The 21034-nt window shown below is 32.5% G+C and overlaps 1 protein-coding gene across 1 annotated transcript in view; it reads left to right on the top strand.

The window, feature by feature from the left end:
- Positions 1 to 21034, top strand: part of LOC114338139 (WD repeat-containing protein 43) — an 86355-nt gene that overhangs the window by 39004 nt on the left and 26317 nt on the right. Inside the window, exon 6 of the mRNA XM_050662449.1 lies at positions 6606 to 7036. Coding sequence (XP_050518406.1) covers positions 6606 to 7036 — 431 coding nt within the window. The remainder of the gene's footprint in view (positions 1 to 6605; positions 7037 to 21034) is intronic.

The raw sequence follows: 21034 nt of genomic DNA, 5'->3' as shown, positions 1-21034 counted from the left end.
GTTATTAAATTCTGCATAGAGACGTGTTTTTCCCGATTTACTTCGACGAAATTTCTCCGGAAAATGCGAGTTTTTCCAACAAAATCTTTAATTTTCAACTAAAATTTTAGATAAGTAAATGTTTATCAATAATTAAATAACTTGGTAATATAAAAGCTCTTTTCGTATAGATTATAATTCCATAAGCCGATGGAAATTGAATGAACAGTTCAGCAACAATTGAATTGTTAATTAAAAATGTACGGTCGCTATAATAACCACAATAATTATGATACATAACTATGATGTTTGTATAAAAAGACACTGTATCTGTCTAATGTACTTTACAGAATTGAAATTGGACTATTTAAGCGGCCTCAGGAATATTTTAAAATTATAAACAAGTTTTTGGCTTATAAACAAATATAATATCTCGGAAAAATATTAAATTAAATTAAATCATGATAACGATATTGGAAAAAAGCGGCAGGACGCTGCTTTTAAAAGAAAAAATGTTTAATTGTGATGAGTGGTTCCTGAGATACAACCGGTCAAAGTTGACCGGCATTTACGGCAAAGATATAAACAATAGGATCATAATGTTAAAAGATACACTTGTAGTAAGTTTATCTAAAAAAAGTCTACAACTGGAAAAAATGTGTAGTTTTCTTTTCTTATAAATAAATTAATCTATTATAACAAAACAAAAGCAAGTTTGACATTAATTAATGCGTTAGTTAGATGGCTCTAATCGAGTTACTGGGAACAAAAAAAGAATGAAGAAAATTGCTCCATGGGAAGCCGAGAAAATGCATTTTTTTAACGTATACCGAATTTGAACTTTGAGATTACATTTTCTCCAACCTAATTTTTGATTGGAATTTTGCTATTTTTGTCAATTTTCACTCGTAATATCGATAGTTTTTATTATAATAATATATGTTATCATTTTAAAGATATGAAAATTGGTGTGAACAAAGAGGATAAAAATAAAAAGGTGATGGTTCGAAAACTATGATCCTATTGTTTATATCTTTGCCGTAAATGCCGGTCAACTTTGACCGGTTGTATCTCAGGAACCACCCATCACAATCAAACATTTTTTCTTTTAAAAGAAGCGTCCTGCCGCTTTTTTTCCAATACCGTTTTCATGATTTAATTTAATTTAATATTTTTCGAGATATTCTATTTGTTTTTATACAAAAATCATAGTTATTCTTATGTACCATAATTAATGTGGTTATTATAGTGACCGTAAATTTTTAATTAACAATTCAATTGTTGCTAAACTGTTCATTCAATTTCCATCGGCTTCTGGAATGATAATCTATACGAAAAGAGCTTTTATATTTAATTATTGATAAACATTTACTTATCTAAAATTTTAGTTGAAAATTAAAGATTTTGTTGGAAAAACTCGCATTTTCCGGAGAAATTTCGTCGAAGTAAATCGGGAAAAACACGTCTCTATGCAGAATTTAATAACGGTGAATTTTTATTTGGGTGTTTTTGGTGTAAAGTTAAAATCTTTAGAGTTATAGAGCAAAATTGAAAAAACACGATTTTCGGGCGCCATTTTGTTTATAAAAAAAGTAGCAAACTATCTGCGGACTTTGCATACCTATATTATTAAAATATAGAATCATAAGATTCGATTCCAGCAATAAAATTGCGGGTAAATAAATTTTTCCTTGTATTTTGCTAATTAGCCCAGAGTATAACCAAATCACTCCCTGGCGCGTGATTGGCAGCGAATGGGTTAAGCCATGCATTGTCTCTTGCTTTCTTTAAATGTTGCCGAATTATCCTTCTCTGTACATTTTACTGTTCGAAAATCACTGAAAGGTTACTTTCTCTTTGAGCTCTTGTGTCTCTCTCTACTGTCTTCCCTCCTTAATTTCTTCTTGACTGCCTTTACAACTCAGGGTGAGTCTTGTGTCGAGCGGCATCGGCGCGCTTTTATCCTCCATAAGAAATACGTAACCCTATCCATGCAACGTTCCGTTCTTAACGTGAAATGCTCTATAGAGTGTTCATCTTAAAAAAAATGTTATTGTAGGTTCGCTAATTATACAGGGCGTTTGGTAAAGAATGGGCCATAGCTTAACTTCAGGTTCCTGAGGTTAAAATAGGTCGATTAAAGCTAATTTACCTTAGTACCAAAGTTGATAATAACCGAGATACAGGGTGTCAAAGTTAAACTTTTTTTTTATTTATTATTGAATGACAGGCATGAGATAACAACATGAAATTTGGTAAGTGGGGTTTTTTTGGGACGAGAAAACTAAATTCCCTACCAAAAATTATGAGTTGCCCAGAGGGCGCCACATACGCCTTTCAGCACTCATTTAATACATTCAATTTTTTTCCCTCACTCTGTATAATTTTAAGATCAAAAATTTTATTCTCCTATTAGTTTTACTTAAAAAAGGTATACTTCTTTCATCTTCCTAAACTCAACCGTTTTCGAGATAAACGCATTTTAAATCAACGATGCAAAATTCAATTTTTCGCCTTTCATTCTAACGCTAAAAATTAAATTGTAACAATTATCACTGTGCAAGCTGTCATGGTTATGTCATTGCAGCTGTGATTTCCAACAGTTAAAGGTATATTTTTAATACCACCTTCGCATTATAAGTTGTGGTTTAAAAATTGCTGTAATTTAAATTGTAAAATACCACATACATACAACTTGTTTTCAAATAGTGAAATTTCATGGTTATGTCATTGCAGCTGTCATTTTCAATAATTAAATTTTTTTTGATATTGTTGTGGCTCTGTGTTGCATGAATTTTAAGTTGTAAAATGCCACGTCATAACTTGTTTTCAAATAGTGAAATGACGGATGTGGTGGCGGTTTATTCCCAACAAAATTTTAATGAACGTGCTGCTTCTAGATATTATGCTGACACATAATATCCCAATCGACGGCAACCCGATAGAAAATTATTTTCCAGACTATTTCAAAGGTTGCAGAGAATCGGGTTGTTTTCGACCCCAGAAGAATCAAAGGGGTCGACCAAAGGTACGGACGGTTCGACAAGAAGAAGAAATTTTGGACAATGTGGAAGAAAATCCAGAAATTGGAAATTGGATTAGCTAGCAATGTTGGGCTGAGTTCATTTACCACGTTAAGTATTTTGCACGAACAACAACGCCATCCATTTCATTACACCCCAGTTCAGAATCTCTTACCACGTGATTTTTTGCCCAGAATAAATTTTTGGGAAAGTATTTTAAATAACCAAAGACAGGATCCAGATTTTATATCAAAAATTATTTTTAGGGATGAGGCAACATTCGCCAGAAGGGGTGTAATAAACCGAAAAAATTGCCATATTTGGGCCGATGAAAATCCAAATGCAACATTGGCACTTTCAACACGAATTTAAAATCAATGTTTGGTTTGGGATAGTTGGTGATGATTTCGTTGGCCCTTTTGAACTTTCAGAGAGAGTTAACGCACAACTCTATTTAAATTTTCTTCAAAACCATTTGCATGGACTTGTAGAAGATGTTCCTTTAATTAAACACAAGATTAAATATGTGGTTTTTACATGACGGTGCTCCACCTCATTATCCCCGTGAAGTACAAAATTATTTAAATACTATTTTTCCTCATCCATGGATTGGCCGAGGCAGTGAACATCCCTGGCCTCCCCGGTGCTGCGATCTAAATCCCATAGATTTTTTATTTTGGGGATATATGAAACATCTTGTCTATTCAGGACCAGAGATTAATACACGAGATGAGCTTTGGCAAAAGAAAGTGGATGCTGCTAACAAGATTAAAAGATTGAATCCGAATCTTTTTTCCGTAAGAAAATTTTTTATAAAGATATGTCAAAAATGCACGGAGGTAAATGAAGGACGTTTTGAACATTTAATTTAGCAGGTTTCGAAACTGTATTTTAATTATTTAACGTTATCTATTTTATTATTCTAATCATTATTTTTCATTCCGTTGTGGGATGTGTACTCACCGGAGAGATCGCAGATGTTCGGATACAATTAGCGTCTCTTTACAAAGACAATGACATCTACTTTGCTAAGTAACTAGACATTTACTCAACACACACACTACACTAGGTACCTGATTGGAAAAATCCACTGTACCATGCCAATGACCATTAATTGTCGAGGCATTAAGCAAAATAAAAAAAATGTTCATTCGTTATTAGTTTAATATTCAGATTAAAATATCATTTTAGAATATGTTAAGCTTCGTATTTCTTTTACAACTATTCCTGATATGGAAAAAGTGTATCGTAATGACTAGAGAGCGGAATATATGCAAAGTGCATATAGATGCATATATTGCATATTTTCAGACAACAAACACAACATTGCATATTTAAGCTAAACACGATTTATTTTGCATATTTTAAAAATAAATTATATAAAAGTTTAAAATTTTCCTCTCTTAGTTGGAATTTTATAACTTCGATATGAACGAGCTCGTTATTTATCTATCTATCGCTCATTATTATCTATCTGGACTTTCCCATTACTACCTGAATTTAACAATTATGGGTGTTCCCAGAAAAATATTATTTTATTAGCGTAGCAAGTCGTAGGTACCTACCTGCTTTTAAGGGTCTAATAATTATTTTGTCAGTTTCCGTCCAACATTTGTTTAAAGTAAACGTTGTATCGTATTTAGTGTTTTTGAAGTGATTGGTATATATTAAATTTAAATATGTCTACCATTCAAAAAAGTGCTTGGATAAAGTGTTTTCCCGAGTTAAAGCTAAGTGGAGACAAAGTATTTTGCAAGGCCTGTTCCAAAATCGTAAGTTACATTCATTTTCACATTTCATTTTTTAAATGAGGAACTGACAAACAAAAGCATCATGTCCCACAAAAGAAATTTTTCTGGAAAGAGTGTTTTTATTCGACAAATTCGCTTTTACTTCTATAAAGACGGACATAGAGAGAAGCATCAAAATACAAAAATCCATCAAATTGTAGACAATTCCGCTTTTGTTCTTCAGCTTTCTGAAGATCTTACGACTTGGCAAATTAGTTTACTGCCTAAATTAAAATATTGTCCTATAACATCAGTAGATGTAGAACGAACTTTTTCTGTGTCCAAACACGTTTTTAGTGATAAAAGGCAAAAGTTGCTAGTTGAAAATTTTGAAAAATATTTGATTATAAATTCATACTATAATTTAGATTCTTAATTTAATTATAATATCAGTTTTTGTGTGTCATTTCATTTGTTTTTATGTGAAAAATAAATATGTATTAAACATAAATGTAGGTTGAATTTTTTAAACATAAATGTTTATATTTAATATATTGTTTTATTTTTGAGTATTTTTAATATGCATTTGCATATTTAGACAAATTTAGAAAAAATACCTGCATATTTGTAGTAAAAGTAATGCATATAATATATGCGCATATTTTGGTAATGTTGTGTTGCATATATTCCGCTCTCTAGTAATGACATAATCATGACAACTTGCACAATTATTGTGGTTCCTAGTAGGGTTTGTTCCATAGAACAAACCTAGTAGGTTTGTTCGTAGAACGATCAGCAACGGTTGCCAACCGTCAGACGCAAGCGCGTTCGTAGTCTACGAACTCGAACTGTTAACTGCGCAGCGCTAACTGTTAACTGCGCATGCGTCTGATGGTTGGCAACGGTTGCTGATCGATTGGATCGTACTACGAACAAACCTATTGTAGTTACACCCGAGAAATAAACTTGGAACCACAATAATTGTGCAAGTTGTCATGATTATGTCATTACTAGAGAGCGGAATATATGCAACACAACATTACCAAAATATGCGCATATATATGCATTACTTTTACTACAAATATGCAGGTATTTTTTCTAAATTTGTCTATTATTTTGCATCCCTGATTTAAAATGCGTTTATCTCGAAAACGGTTAAGTTTAGGAAGATGAAAGAAGTATATATACAATTATACCTTTTTTAAGTAAAACTAATGGGGGAATAAAAATTTTAATGTCAAAATTATACAGAGTGAGGGATAAAAAAAATTGAACGTAATAAATGAGTGCTGAAAGGCGTATGTGGCGCCCTCTGGGCAACACATAATTTTTGGTAGGGAATTTAGTTTTCTCGTCTCAAAAAACCCCCAAATTTCGTGTTGTTATCTTATGCCTGTCAGGAAATATTCAAGAAGAAATAAAAAAAAAGTTTAACTTTGACACCCTGTATCTCGGTTATTATCAACTGTGGTACTAAGGTAAATTAGCTTAAATCGGCCTATTTTAACCTCAGGAGTCTGAGATTAAGCTATGGCCCATTCTTTACCAAACCCCCTGTATATCCTCGTTTTTAGTAAACTTACTGTATGCTTGGTATGATTTTCTTATTTGGCTTCTTGATAAAAAATACCTTATTCGTTTCTTTAGAATTTCTTCTATGCTTTTAGTTATTTTTTATTTCATTCTACCTTTTTTCTACATGTGTTTTCAATAATATTCTTAGTTCTCTATGCTTTTGCGTTTGTGTATGTTCTGTCTGTTTAAAATTTTGTTTCCTTTTTTTTTACTCAAATTAGTAGTATAGATTTTCCTATTGCCCTAAAACGATTTATTTTGTAACGTTATATTGTAACGCCTTTTCAATTATTTTTAGGTACCAAATACGTCGAGGAAACTCCATTGCCTCATACGGCAGGATCCTCAGAAGCTCAAGTCACAGAAAAACCTACAAAGCACCAAAACGATAACACCAGTTGTAAATGATTCTGTCCAATACCTAACACCAGAAACCTCTGTAATATCCTCAACGAAAAGGAAAAATGATGGCACTTTAGAAGTACCCATGGAAAAACGGTTAGAAAACCTTAGTTTGGGTAAAGCTGAGGGAGGAAAAGTGCCCAAAGCTGATAATGTTGCGCAACTGCTGATACAGGGGCTACATAGTAAAGATAAGAAGATATTGAGGACTGTTTTGTATCAAAAAAATGAAGAGGTGGTAAGGAATACTGTCAAGAGGCTACCTGTAACGGCGTTTGTGCCGTTATTGCAGGAGCTCGCCAGTTACATCCAAGGAAAAACTTTATCGTAAGTTTGATTACATAAGTACCTACCTTTTTTGTAAATGTATTAATATATTCACAAAGCATCTTTATGTAGGATTCGATAAAGACAATCGTAATAAAAGTCCGTGTGATGTTTAACAGTTTTAATTAATAAAATAGATAACTAAATTATAGATACTATTAAATTGACGAAATGTAAAAGTGTTTGTGTAATTGCGACTAAAATTTTACGAGTTCCCACAAAAGAAAATATCTTTGAAATAATTGCGTTTATCTACTTAATATATGACCGGCTTGTCGATATATAAGTACATCTTAAAGCGTCTCTTTAAACGTCTTTTTGATTATCCCAAAACACGTATGTCGTGGTTCTGATGTTAAAATTGACTGACTATACAACCCCTACGCTAAAACAAATTCTCTTAAATACATCTAATCTCCCTTTTCCGTTTTAACCTTTTAAAATTGGATCAAAGTATGTACCGACTTTTTCCAATAAACGAAAACTATAAAATTAGTCAAAGTGGCTACTGTTTATCTTAAAGTCCGATTCCAAACGATTGAAAATAAACACAATCTTCTCACTAAACTACCCGTCGATTAGATACGCCCCCACATCTGTCCCTAAGAGCGTCGACGGCCGCTCGTTTCGTGTTTGTACTAATAATTAAAGAAAAAATATATACAGGAGTCTTCAAAATTAAGATAAACTATTTTCAATTCTACATTTATATACAAATATTTTCAGTAAATACAAGCAGAAGCAATAATGCAAATAACACACACGGGGCAAAGGACAAACAGATTGGGGCAAAGGACAAACAGATTAAAATAATTGATCGGGGGCTACATTCTCGACGTTTGGAAATCCATCAATATAATTTGCCTTGATGTATCGTATGGTTTGTTCAACAGTAAATGGTTAAATATAAGTACTGCGGTCGTAAACATTATTAAATTTATCTGACCTGGCCCATTGTTAAGACCCACCCGGAGCGATAAGCAACCGAGGTAGACAGAGTTGGTCTTTTGACAATTACAATAATTACGACTACAAAAACCAAAAAAAATTTGATGTAAAATATTTTGCTTTGCCTTATATACCCGAATAGAAATTCATGTTTTCAAATGAGTTTTAAAATAAATTAAATCTATTTTAATTGCTAAGATTATAGAAAAACAAACATTCAAACATCAATAATAATTTGTGGTCCGTTTTTTTAATAGTAACATTTGTAGATTTGATGAAAGTATCACTCCACACATAGTTCCGTTTCGCTATCGCTATCCTCATCTAAATTAATTATGATCGGTCCAATTATATTATGATGTACACGAACATTTGAATTTTCTTTACCTATTACGTGTCGGACTGAATTTCTCCAACTATTTGGAAGAATATCATTGACACATTTTCTTATTAACTCTACAACAGTACTACTTAACGTTGGAGAAATATTTTGTGACCTCACGTTAGACTTCAATTCGTGCCACATATGTTCTATGGGATTAAACATACAATAATAGGGTGGAAGCCGCAACACTGTATGTCCCATTTCCTCTGCCAATGTATCACAAACATATACTTTTTTTTTATAGAAAATGCCTTTAAAACTTCTAAAAGCTCTTGTTTGGTATAACATTCTTCAAAATACATATCATTAGTCTCCATGTAATTTTGAATTTCCAATTTAGTGTTATTCGAGTTTGGAGCCTTACTTAGTTGGCGACTGTGATAGCTTGCATTGTCCATTACTATCACGCTATTCTAAGGAATGTTTGGCATAAGATTATTTTTGAACCATTCTTCAAAAAGTTCTGCCGTTGTATCTTCATGGTAGTCGACGCAGGAGTCTTTAATGTTCTTTGCAGAAAGCCACAGGGCATTTGGAACCCAACCATTTTCTGATCCAGCGTGTAAAATCGTTATTCTTTACCCTTTATTTGACGGAGCTTTTGTCTTACATTTACCGGACGGATCGGCAAATCCTTTAGGTCGCGTTGAATGTGTGTCAAACCATGTCTCGTCGAGGTAAATTATCGGACGATTTTCAGAACGGAATTTTCTTATCGAAGTTATATACTCATAACGCCATTTTTGTAATCTATGAGATTCCATAATTACTTGTCTTTTGTCAATTATACGATATCGAAAGCCCATACTTTTCAAAATTGTCCATAAGCTGGTGAGGCTACAGCTTATTTGGGTTTCGTCAACATTGAGCCGTTGCTTCAGAGCTCTTAATGTAGGTATGCGTTGCTCTTCGTACATGGTATAGACTTTTCGACGTATCAAGTCCTTATCGGCTTCGTCCATAAATTTGGTGGAACTGAAATCTTTACGTTTTTTCTTGTTTCTATGGGGTTTGATGTAATTCTTTTTACTATGGTCAGAGGTATTTTCGTCAAATCGCATATTTCACTCGTAGCGGAAGTTGTGTCAAGTCCTCTTTTAAGTAAGGTACTGTATATAGTTTTTACAATTTGCTTTGCATCTACAGATAAATGTTTCTTCTTTACCGGAACACTAGAAGAAGCCCCATTATTACTATCCCACGGACGCCACATAATGATAGAAAACGTAATGAATAAAATGAGTAATACTACTTAACACTTCCCGTGATACATAAAGACTAAAAAATTTTATCAAGAAATCGTATTTTAATACTGGTTGTAAATACCTGAAAACTACTTAAAAGGTGATTAAATAGCAACCCCGTCGCGCACTACAATCGAATTCGAAAAACCCTTTTAGCGGTACAGTTTCGTCAATATAAGCCTAATCTGTATTAATGAAATTATAATGAGTTTGGATTGTACGCAATTAAATCAACATTAGGAAATGAAGATTGACAAATTTTACCAGAAAACATATTTAAATTTTACCTGAAACCGGGCCTTTTATACTATTATCGGCTAATCCAGGATGTTTATAGTGGTAACTAATTGATCTTAACCATTTACTGTTTAACATACCATACCATGTTTTTATCTCTATAGAGTGCTTGGAGTTCCTGGTTATGTCTTCTTCTCCACTCTTCTGTTATCTCATATTTACAAGACCCAAAGATTGTCCGAAATATCTTCTGCTCTAAGACTAATAGGTTTATTGTTTCACGCTGGTTCAGTGTCACAAGTCTCACTCCCATACGTTATTATGGGCGAATTCAGTTTTATATACCTTTGTTTTAGCTGTTTTTAAAAGCAATTTTGATTTAAGTAGTGTCACTTGGGAGTAATAATCTCTATTTCCTGATATGATTCTAGCTGCTATATCTTTTTCAAAACTGTTTTCGGCTGTTATCACCGCTCCCAAGTATGTATTTAAATTTTTAACAACATCGAGATTGTATTTATATATTGAAATGTTTTGTCTAAATCTTTGTCTTGAATTTTTGGTAACTACCATGTACGCTTGGTCTTATCTTCGTTGACCTTGAGGCCAATTTACCCGGTCCCTCATTCAAAAAGGGTGAAACTTTCTTTCGCATCTCTGCTAGATTGTACAATTGTGTGTGGTATTAGGTTTGTTCCAACATGAACTTTTGGACGGTCCAGAAATCTTCACGAAACTATTTGTACCGTTTGTTGTGCGCATGTTCGTAATTGTATCGCCCAGTTATCGTCCGATGACGGTAATTTGGAAACCGATGTTGGAACGGTTACCTGACTGATAACTGATTTATCTATCAATATGTATATTGTTGTTGGTATATTCAATGATAAAAGCTAAAGACGTATGCCGTATATATGTCGTAGGCAATCGGTGGAACACGTCATTCCGTGAAAAGCCTAGTCATTACACGTATTGCCGGCAAGCGCTGTATTACAATAATTATTACTTTGTTTGACTGAAATTATGCGCCATTTCAGGGACTGCCGTCTACGGTTTAGGCAAACGGTGAAACCGCCCGAATGATTGAACGTTACAGCGTCTGACGGTTGTATGTTTAGTAAATTCAGTCGTCGAATTAAGATTTTACCACATATCTCGTTGCAAGTGTTTATTATTATATAAATATCCACAAGGATGTATTCTATGAAAGCTGTATGAATTTTATAAGGTAGTGTATAGAAATGAACGGCCGCAAATTTTTTATAGTTAAGGTTAGGTTTAAGTGGTTCATACCTCATTCGTTTTATCATAATTCCACGACTTTTTGGCGTCTTTGTCCACTTGATAATATTAGATTACTTTTTCATAAAATACACCCTTGTGGATATCAATATTTTTATAATATTTATATAATAATAAACACTTGCAACGAGGTATGTGATAAAATCTTAATTCGACGACTGAATTGACTAAACATACAGCCGTCAGACGCTGTAACGTTCATTCATTCGGGCGGTTTCACCGTTTGCCTAAACCGTAGACGGCAGTCCCTGAAATGGCGCATAATTTCAGTCAAACAAAATAATAATGATTGTAATACAGCGTTTGCCGGCATTACGTGTAATGACTAGGCTTTTCACGGAATGACGTGTTTCGCCGATTGCCTACGACATATATATTAATATTATGTGACACATGATAAAAGCTCGAATCAAATGACAATCAATGAAAAACCCTATTTCCCCATTACTGAAATGATCATCACGAAACCGTCACCAAAAGATCACAATTCTTGTTGGAACATTGGGAAGGACGATCCGATGACGATCATATTTTTGTTGGAACGGATTTTGTTTACTGCGCAGGAGCGTTACCGTTTCGTGACGGTTCTCGGTCATGTTGGAACAAACCTATGATTAGTGCTGGTTGTGATTTCCTAACTGCATGTTTTAAAGCGTAGTTTAATAACAAAGGGAAAAGTGGATGTCTTACACCCGTTTCTACAGTCATCTGATGTACAGGGTGTCCCAATAAGAATGGCTCTCGGCCATATCTCAGGAACCGTTTATACTACAGCTCTGGGAAAAAAAATTTATAACAAAAGTTGCCCCGAGAAAAGCCTGGAAATTATTTTCATAATTGTAAGTCCACCGCTAGAGGGCGTAATTGAATATCAAAAATTAAAAAATCGAAATTTTACAAAATTTGCCTAATGAAAGAGCACTGGACATCCAATCATCGTATTCTTCATACAATTCTGTGCATATTTTATTTCACTAGTTTAAGTCTACCTGTGCAAATAAGAGGTGGGGGTGAGTGGGAACCTTGTTATGAAAAAATCGCTGTAAATCTGGTTCTGCTTAATCGATTTTTACAAACTTGGTCTTGTTGAAAACAGCTCTTTTTCGTCAATGTAATAGTTATAATTTGGAAACAGCCTATTACGTAATATGCCGGCTAGAAGGCGCTATTTATTTTTTTTAGAAATCTAGTTTTCTTTACATGTATGTATTTTTTTTCTGTATTACAAAATTAGCAACAGAATACCGAAAACCGCATGTCGATACCTTTTTTCTATCTCGAGATATCTTAAGAAATGTGTAAATTTTAAACATAACTGTTGCTGTCATGTAAGTGGAAATATATAGAAGCACGTAGTGTGCTATGAAAAAAAAACAAAGGAACATTGTCCAGATGTCACCGTATATAAGGAATCAAAACAACAATAAGACAAATAACACTATAAAATATAACAAAAAAATAGTGTATGTACTTTGTACGCGAGTAAGAAGTTATACTTCTATTATTATGATTTTAACGAAATAAATATATTTTAAACAGTTTAATTTTATTTTTACTTAAATATTACACTAATTTTAATACTTAAAATAATACCAAAAAAATAGCGTTAATATGTAAATTTTTATGAATTGTTGCCTCCGCGCATTTGCTTTTCTCTCGATGACTCGTAGTATAAAGTAAGAAATGTAAAAACGTCAGATTCTCTACACAAATTTTTAATTTTTATTTCATTATATTTGAATATCAATTATCCTATTCCCAACTAAGATAAATACATACCTGTTATTGTCACCGGTAAACTAAGTTAAGGAAGTCAAAGTGGAAACAAGTAGGGTGCTATGGAAAAAATAGATCTATTAGAAGTATTAACTTCAACAAGTCATCATGTGTCAAATTATGTGTCAAATCAGTAAAACATAAAAATGTGTGCATTGATGGTTTGTTGCGGTTTGTTTCTATTAAATTTTATATAAAATTTATACAGAGTGAAATTCAAGATGATTCTTACAAACTAAGAAGCATTTGACATGATAGCCACATTCTTTGAATGCATAAGAAATGCAACTGTTGCGGCTAGAATATATGCAATGAAATATCCCCAAAGACGCCACCCCAGTAGTAGAGTTTTTCATATTTTGTTTTGATTTATTATATACGGTGACATCTGGAAAATGTTTCTTTGTTTTTTTCCATAGCACACTGCTTGCTTTTATATATTTCCACTTATATAACAGCAACAGTTATGTTTAAAATTTACACGTTTCTTAAGATATCTCGAGATAGAAAAAAGGTATAGACATGCGGTTTTCGGTATTCTGTTGCTAATTTGGTCTAATTTTGTAATACAGGAAAAAATACATACTTGTATTTATTATTTTCCAAAGAAAACTAGATCTCTAAAAAGAAAATAAATAGCGCCTCCTAGCCGGCATATTATGTAATAGGCTGTTTCTAAATTATAACTATTACATTGACGAAAAAGAGCTGTTTTCAACAAGACCAAGTTTGCAAAAATCGATTAAGCAGAACCGGACTTACAGCGATTTTTTCATAACAAGGTTCCCACTCACCCCCACCTCTTATTTGCACAGGTAGACTTAAACTTGTGAAATAAAATATGCGCAGAATTTTATAAAGAATACGATAATCGATTAGGCAAATTTTGTAAAATTTCGATTTTTTAATTTTTGATATTCAATTACGCCCTCTAGCGGTGGACTTACAATTATGAAAATGATTTCCAGGCTTTTCTCGAGGTAACTTTTCTTATAAATTTTTTTTTCCCAAAGCTGTACTATAAACGGTTCCTGAGATATGGCCGAGCGCCATTCTTATTGGGACACCCGGTACTAAAGCCCATTCTGATACATGCACATGAATTCTGCACTCAATCTGGGCCGATCTTACCAGCTTTCTGGGTATTTCTATTTCCACTATTGTGTCCACAGTGTATCATACTGGTCATACGCTTGTTTAAAATCTACAAAAATTTTATGTACATTTCTGTTGTATTCCCAGCTCTTTTCTAAAATTTGGCGCAAGATAAATATCTGGTCAATCTGGGCCCTGATTCTAATTCAAATTTCGACAAAACAAGTCGCAATCAATATGGCGACGTTGAAATGCGACTGTGCGAGCCTTGTGGATTTTAGTTGAACTAACGAAATGATGTCATTACATAGCGACTTATCGAAATTAATTGCGACTCCAAAAAAGTGTCGAAATATTATAATGTCGAGTCGAAATTATTGTGACACATGAATGAATGGCCCAAGGCCGAAAGCGAGGTTAGGTTTAGTTTAGGAGATGTGTTTTGTTTGTTTCTTGCAAGGAAAACTAAAGCAAAAGGTATTAATATGGCTGAGTTTTATGGAAATTTGCTGGTTTTGGAGAAATTAGATAGAATAGTATTAAATTAGAAATATAATAATTGAGAATGTTCACAACGTGAATTTTCAACTCAATGATAGATGTAAGGTAATAATCTGGGAAAATTAGTATAAAACAAGGAAAATTATGTACCAGCTATTTTATTGCGGATATACTGGAATCAAATGTTAAGATTTCATATATTAGTAATATAGCTATGCAAAGTCCGCAGAAAGTGTGCTATTTGGTTTATAAACAAAGTAGCGCTCCGAAATCTTTTTTTACAATTATTGCTCTGTATCTCAGAAGATTTTAACGTTAAACCAAAAACACTCACATAAAAATTCACTGTAATTTAATTCTGCACATAGATATTTTTTTTTTCGATTTCCTTCGGCGGAAAATTTCCTCGGAAAATTCAGGTTTCCAAACAAAATATTTAATCTTCAACTAAAATTTTAGGGAAGTAGTTATTTATCAATAATTCACATAAATATTTTTTGTTATAAGTGTCTTGAAGATAAATATGAAAATTTGTATGTACAAAGAGGACCGGAATAAAAAGGTAATGGTTTAAAGATTGAAATCCTGTCGTTTATAACTCTGTCGCAAATGCCGGTCAAATTTGGCCGGTTATACCTGGAACCACTCAATTCGATTTTTCTACGACTTCGACTTTTCAACAGCGTTAATTTAATCTGATATTTTCTGAGGGGTTCCATTTTTTGTTTATAAGCCAAAAAATTGTTTCTTTATAACATTCCTGAGACCGCTCAAATAGTCCAATTTCAATTCTGTAAAGTACTTTGAATGGGTATAGTGCTTTTTTATACGAAAATCATAGTTATTCTGGTGTATCATAATCTTTCTGGTTGTTATAAATTTTTTAATTAACATTTTAATTATTGCTAAACTATTGGTTAGATTGTCGCCGGCCTCCTGATATATAATCTGCGATATAGACCAGTAAGGATCTGTTTTGAGGTGGATGTGAGAGGTGGCATTCAAATTTTTGCGGATAAAGTTAGGTGATAACTTCGTTAATAATAATTGATTTATGCTCCTTCTCAAATATGCCCGGAACATTAATAAAAAAAAATAAAATATTTAAAAATTTCAAAAAATTTCGTTTTTTTTTCTACCTTTTTCGCTTATAACTTAAAAACTATTCATTTTAGAACAAAGTCCTATAGGAATAAAACAAAGATAATTAAATTTTCTATCAGATGCGATTGGTTAAAAATGTCTTAATTTATCACCCTTGCTTCAAAATAGCAATAAGTATAAAATAAGGGGGCAAAACAAGCCTGTCCTTATTCAATGATTTTCCATCACTTAGGTTACACTTGGAACCTTCCTAATTCGCTTAGAAAATTTTTGTAATGTGCTAAAACCGTACACCAAATTTCATTAAAATTGACTTACTAGATTTTACATAATATTTTGCAATGTTAACTTTTTTTAAAAAATTAAATTTTTTTTAAAATCTTGCACAACAAAAACTAGAACATACAAAGATTTGTCAATTTTTTTACATATAATGAAGTACTCCACCTATCTAATGCACTTTACAGAATTGAAATCGGATTATTTAAGCAGCCTCAGCAATGTTTTAAAGTTATAAACAATTTTTTGGCTTATAAACAAATTAGTGCTGTGGCCAGGAGGGGGTGCTACGGGCTCCTTTATTTAGATGGACTTACCCAAGTTTTTTTATGTATTTTGACCCGTAGAACACGAATTTTTTTGGGTAACAGTTGATCCGGATGTCGATAAGATTGTTATAAACATAGAACTTGAGGAATTACATAAAATCGATTTTTCGCAAAATAAAACTTTTTTTTGTAGTTCTTGGGTAATTCTAAGCAAAAAATGTTCTTACAAGTTTTTTCGTAGGATGCATAGAACTACATTTCCACATAGATGTGGAACTTTCAAAAAATCGAGAAATTGCAATTTTTGAACGCGAATAACGTTTGATTAAAAAATAAAATAGCAATTCTGCTGACAGCATTTGAAAGTTAAAGTCAAATTATACCGGTTTTAATTATTTGCATTGCTAAAAATTATTTTTTTATTAAACAAAGCTATTTGTTTATAAGCCAAAAAATTGTTTATAAATTTAAAACATCGCTGGGGCCTCTTAAATAATCCGATTTTAATTCTGTAAAGTGTATTAGATAGGTAGAGCACCTCTTTATATGTAAAAAAATTAGCCAACTTCTAAATGGTCTACTTTTTGTTCAGAAAGATTTTAAAAAATTTGAACTTTTTTAAAAACATTTAGATTGCAAATTTATTATGCAAAATTTATTAGGTCGATTTTAATGAAATTTGGTACACGATTTAAGTATGTTACAAAGAATTTCCTAAGCGAATTACTAAGGTTCTAAGTGCCACCAAAGTGGTTAAAAAATATTGAATAACAACAGACTTATTTTGCCCCCTTATTTTGTATTTATTGCTATATTGCAGAAAAGGTAATACCTTAAGACATTTTTTACCAGTCGTATATCATACAAAATTCAATTATCTTTATTTTATTTCTCTACGACTTTGTTCCAAAACGAATCGTTTTAAAGTTATAAGCAAAGAAAGCAGAAAAAATTGATGTTTTTCGAAATTTTTAAATATTTTAATTTTTTTATTAATGTTCCGGGCATATTTGAGAAGGAGCATAATAAGTCAATTATTATTACTGAAGGTGTCACCTAACTTTATCTGCAAAAATCCGAATGCCACCTCTCACATCCAAAAATAGACGTTTTTTCGCAGATCCTTACTGGTCTAATAAAAAATCTTTCATGTCACCAATTTATTTAATTTTTGATAAATAATTACTTTCCTAAAATTTTAATTGAGAATTTCAGGTTTTTTAGGAAAACTCGGATTTTCCGAGTAAAATTTTTGTTGAAGGAAATCGGAAAAAAAGTAACTTTGTTGTTCTGAAGCTATTTTCTTGTGGCGTTTTTGCAATTAACTAGTTTTAATTGGAAATAAGCCAGAATTTTACTAAAAAATGATTTTATTAACGTTTAGACGCCCAAATGGGGTGTCGTTGTCAAAATACAAAAAATATTAATGAATTAAACAAAAATGTTGCTGCTTAGTAAAAAAAAAGAATGTGTGTGTACTTTGTACGCACGTAAGAAGATATTCTTCTATTATATAATAGGTAATTTAAACGAAGTAAATATACTTAAAAAGGTTATTTGTACTTATTTTATTTAAAAATCAAACTAACTTTCTTATCTACCACTCTCAAAAAAGAAGAATATCTTCAAAAATTATATAATAATATACTTACAATCATAAAATCTATAAAAAAAAAATAAGAAAAATAATAACTTGCTTGGGGCTTGAACCCACTTCACGTCTACCGCGCCGTACGAAAGTTGACGCCATTTCAAACTGCACCAAACTCTCGTATACGTCATGTGGGAATATACACAAACTAAACGTTTACACCATAAATTTATATGAATTTAATAAAATTATTAGTTTGATTTTTGTCGAAATAAAATACAACAAAATATAAAGTAAGAAAACGATATATGAGATGAAGATTTGTAGAAAGTTTGTTCGTAATCAGATTATGTAAATTAAAGCATTGCCTACTAATAGGTAACTACATTATTTTGTTTACATTTTCCAAATAGATATGTATTGAAACTATTAGGTATAGGTCTGGATCCCGCGTATGAAAAAAAAGTTGATTAATAGCAAGCTGAAAATTTGTTAATAGCTTAAGGGTGTCTAGTCGGACAAACTTTGATATATGGGAACACTGGAACAGGGGAAGTTTTAATTGTGGAACAGGTTAAAAATTTGGAACGGTCAGACCACGAAAACGGCACATTTATTTTGTCCGACAGAACAGACTTAAACTCTACGAACAGAGATTAAAATCTCATGCAAAAATCAGACTGCTATTTATCACCAAATGGGCGTTTTAATGAGTGGAACATGTAGAATATGTCAAATGACAGGAATTATGACAGGTGATAAATAGCAGTCTGATTTTTACATGAGAGTTTAATCTCTGTTCGGAGAGTTTAAGTCTATTCTGTCGGACAAAATAAATGTGCCGTTTTCGTGGTCTGACCGTTCCAAATTTTTAACCTGTTCCACAATTAAAACTACCCCTGTTCCAGTGTTCCCATATATCAAAGTTTATCCGACTAGACACCCTTAAGCTATTAACAAATTTTCAGCTTGCTATTAATCAACTTTTTTTTTCATACGCGGGATCCAGACCTATATTTCCAACTGAAACATTTAGAATTACGTACCTGCGGCTTTTCAAAACTATTTAAAAAGTCACTATAATTATAAATTTGATTTTCTTTCTGTCCACACATCAATAAAAACTAATATTATACAATATTTTTGTTTACCGATAACCTCCATATTGAACAATTATTGACAGATCATTTCAAAATTTCAACACCCAATCAGAGCCCGTATAACAACTAATACCATACTGTCGGTGTGCGCATGCGCGCGGATCAATCAAATTTTACCCTCAATCGATTCGCCGCTAAAGAAGAATATCTTCAAAAAATTTTTTTAATAATTTACTTAATCTGACTCATTTTTATCGGCAATTCAGACATTATATTATACATTTTAAAGTAGAAGACTTTAAAATGACTTTGTGCAGAACAAAATTGCGGTAAATTTTTATTTGAGTGTTTTTGGTTTAAAGTGAAAAATCTGGAGTTACAGAGCACTAATTGAAAAAAAAAGAAGATTTGGGAGTGCTAATTTGTTTATAAATAAAATAAAATACTTTCTGCGGACTTGTCATACCCCATATTACTAATATATGCAATGTTAAGAGGCGATGTTAGCAATAAAATAGCTGGTAAATAACTTTTCCCAAAATGACATTTTTTCGATAATTTGCCCAGACTATCAACAAACGTTGCGGTGGTTGCGTAGCCAATCAATCCAATAAACCGGAGCGCCAACCCATATTCTGAGCAGTGTCAAAATGATAACGTTAATATGCCCAGGTGGAACTAATATCGAAATGAATAAGAATCGCTATAAATTGCGGCTGTCATGGCGGAGTAGAAATTAAATTGCGACATCGAAATGAATTAGAATCAGGCCCCTGATGTACTGCAGTCAATTCTGATACATGCACATGAATTCTGCACACACATCTGGGCTAATCCTACCAGCTTTCTGGGTATTTCTATTTCCACCATTGTGTCCACAGTGTATCATACTGGTCATACGCTTGTTTAAAATCCACAAAAATTGGATGTACATTTTTGTTGTACATATTCCCAACTCTTTTTTAAAATTTGGCGCAAGATAAATATCTGGTCATTTTTGTTGATCTTCCAGGTTAGAATCCACACTGGTAATCACCTATTATTTCTTCTGCTTATGGAATTAATCTTTGAGGTAGAATAATGGACGTAACTTTGTAGGTTATATGAATTAATGATATTTCTCTATAGTTCCTACATACATATTTATCTTCCTTTTTGTGAATGGGTACTATGCTGCTTTCCCGCCATTTTATCGGCATTTCTTCTCTTTGCCATATTTCATTTATAAGGTGATGAATTTGTATATGAAGTGTTCTTATCCTTTCTTAATCAGTCTCACGTGAATGCCGTCCGGACCCGGAGCTTTTTTATTTCTTAGGCCCGGCGCAAATTGAACCTAAGCAAGACACAACCTGCGCCGGCGGGACGGGTGACCTGTGCAGTTATTTTTCTAGCGCACCGCATATTGAACACAAATCAGTGCGGACGTGTAACGGTTACTTTTGATACCGGTTCTCAGTGGTACTGAGTACAATTACTGATTATAAAATACTGATGTATCTGACCCTTGTACTGAATTGAGTAGGCAACTTTAAATCCGTATGTCCGTACTTGTAACGTTTTAAATACGTTACATCTCCCTAGTACTCGTAGCAAATTCCATAAACAATAGATCTATGTCTTTTATGAAATGATCCCTTGTTTATGCATATTTCACACCTTTAACAATATCACCCCGTTGAGCTGAATATTAATGAGCCTCTTAGATACTTAGGTAGGTACAGAGCCGTGCCGTACATCTTTACAATATGATGCAAGTCTACGAAATGCCGCCCCTTAAATATTATTGAAACTTAACTTTTATTTTATTAAATGAAACTACACAAAATGAACGAAAACTTTTGTTTTAAAAACCAAACATACTCTAAATTAAATTTAAATGAAATATGTATTAACATTACATTAAGTAACATTTACAAAAATTATAATTTTACCCTTCTGACTTTAATTTTGGTAAACTCGTCAATCAGATTGGTTGAATCTAGTGGGGATAGATAGGTGTAGCAGCTAGTGAGAACTCTATTGAAATATGTATGTGCTAAATTTTTTAGTTCTGTTTGTCTTACGGAGCTTCGTAAATTGTTTTTAATAATTTTAATTTTGAAAAACTTCTTTCCCCACTAGCTACAGAGACAGGGAGTGAATAAAATTCTTAGTAATAAAACTA

Source organism: Diabrotica virgifera, chromosome 9, assembly GCF_917563875.1.
Source record: "Diabrotica virgifera virgifera chromosome 9, PGI_DIABVI_V3a".
Lineage (NCBI taxonomy): Eukaryota > Metazoa > Arthropoda > Insecta > Coleoptera > Chrysomelidae > Diabrotica > Diabrotica virgifera.
The sequence above is the reverse complement of the archived record's forward strand: the minus strand, read 5'-3'. Positions and strand labels throughout refer to the sequence as shown.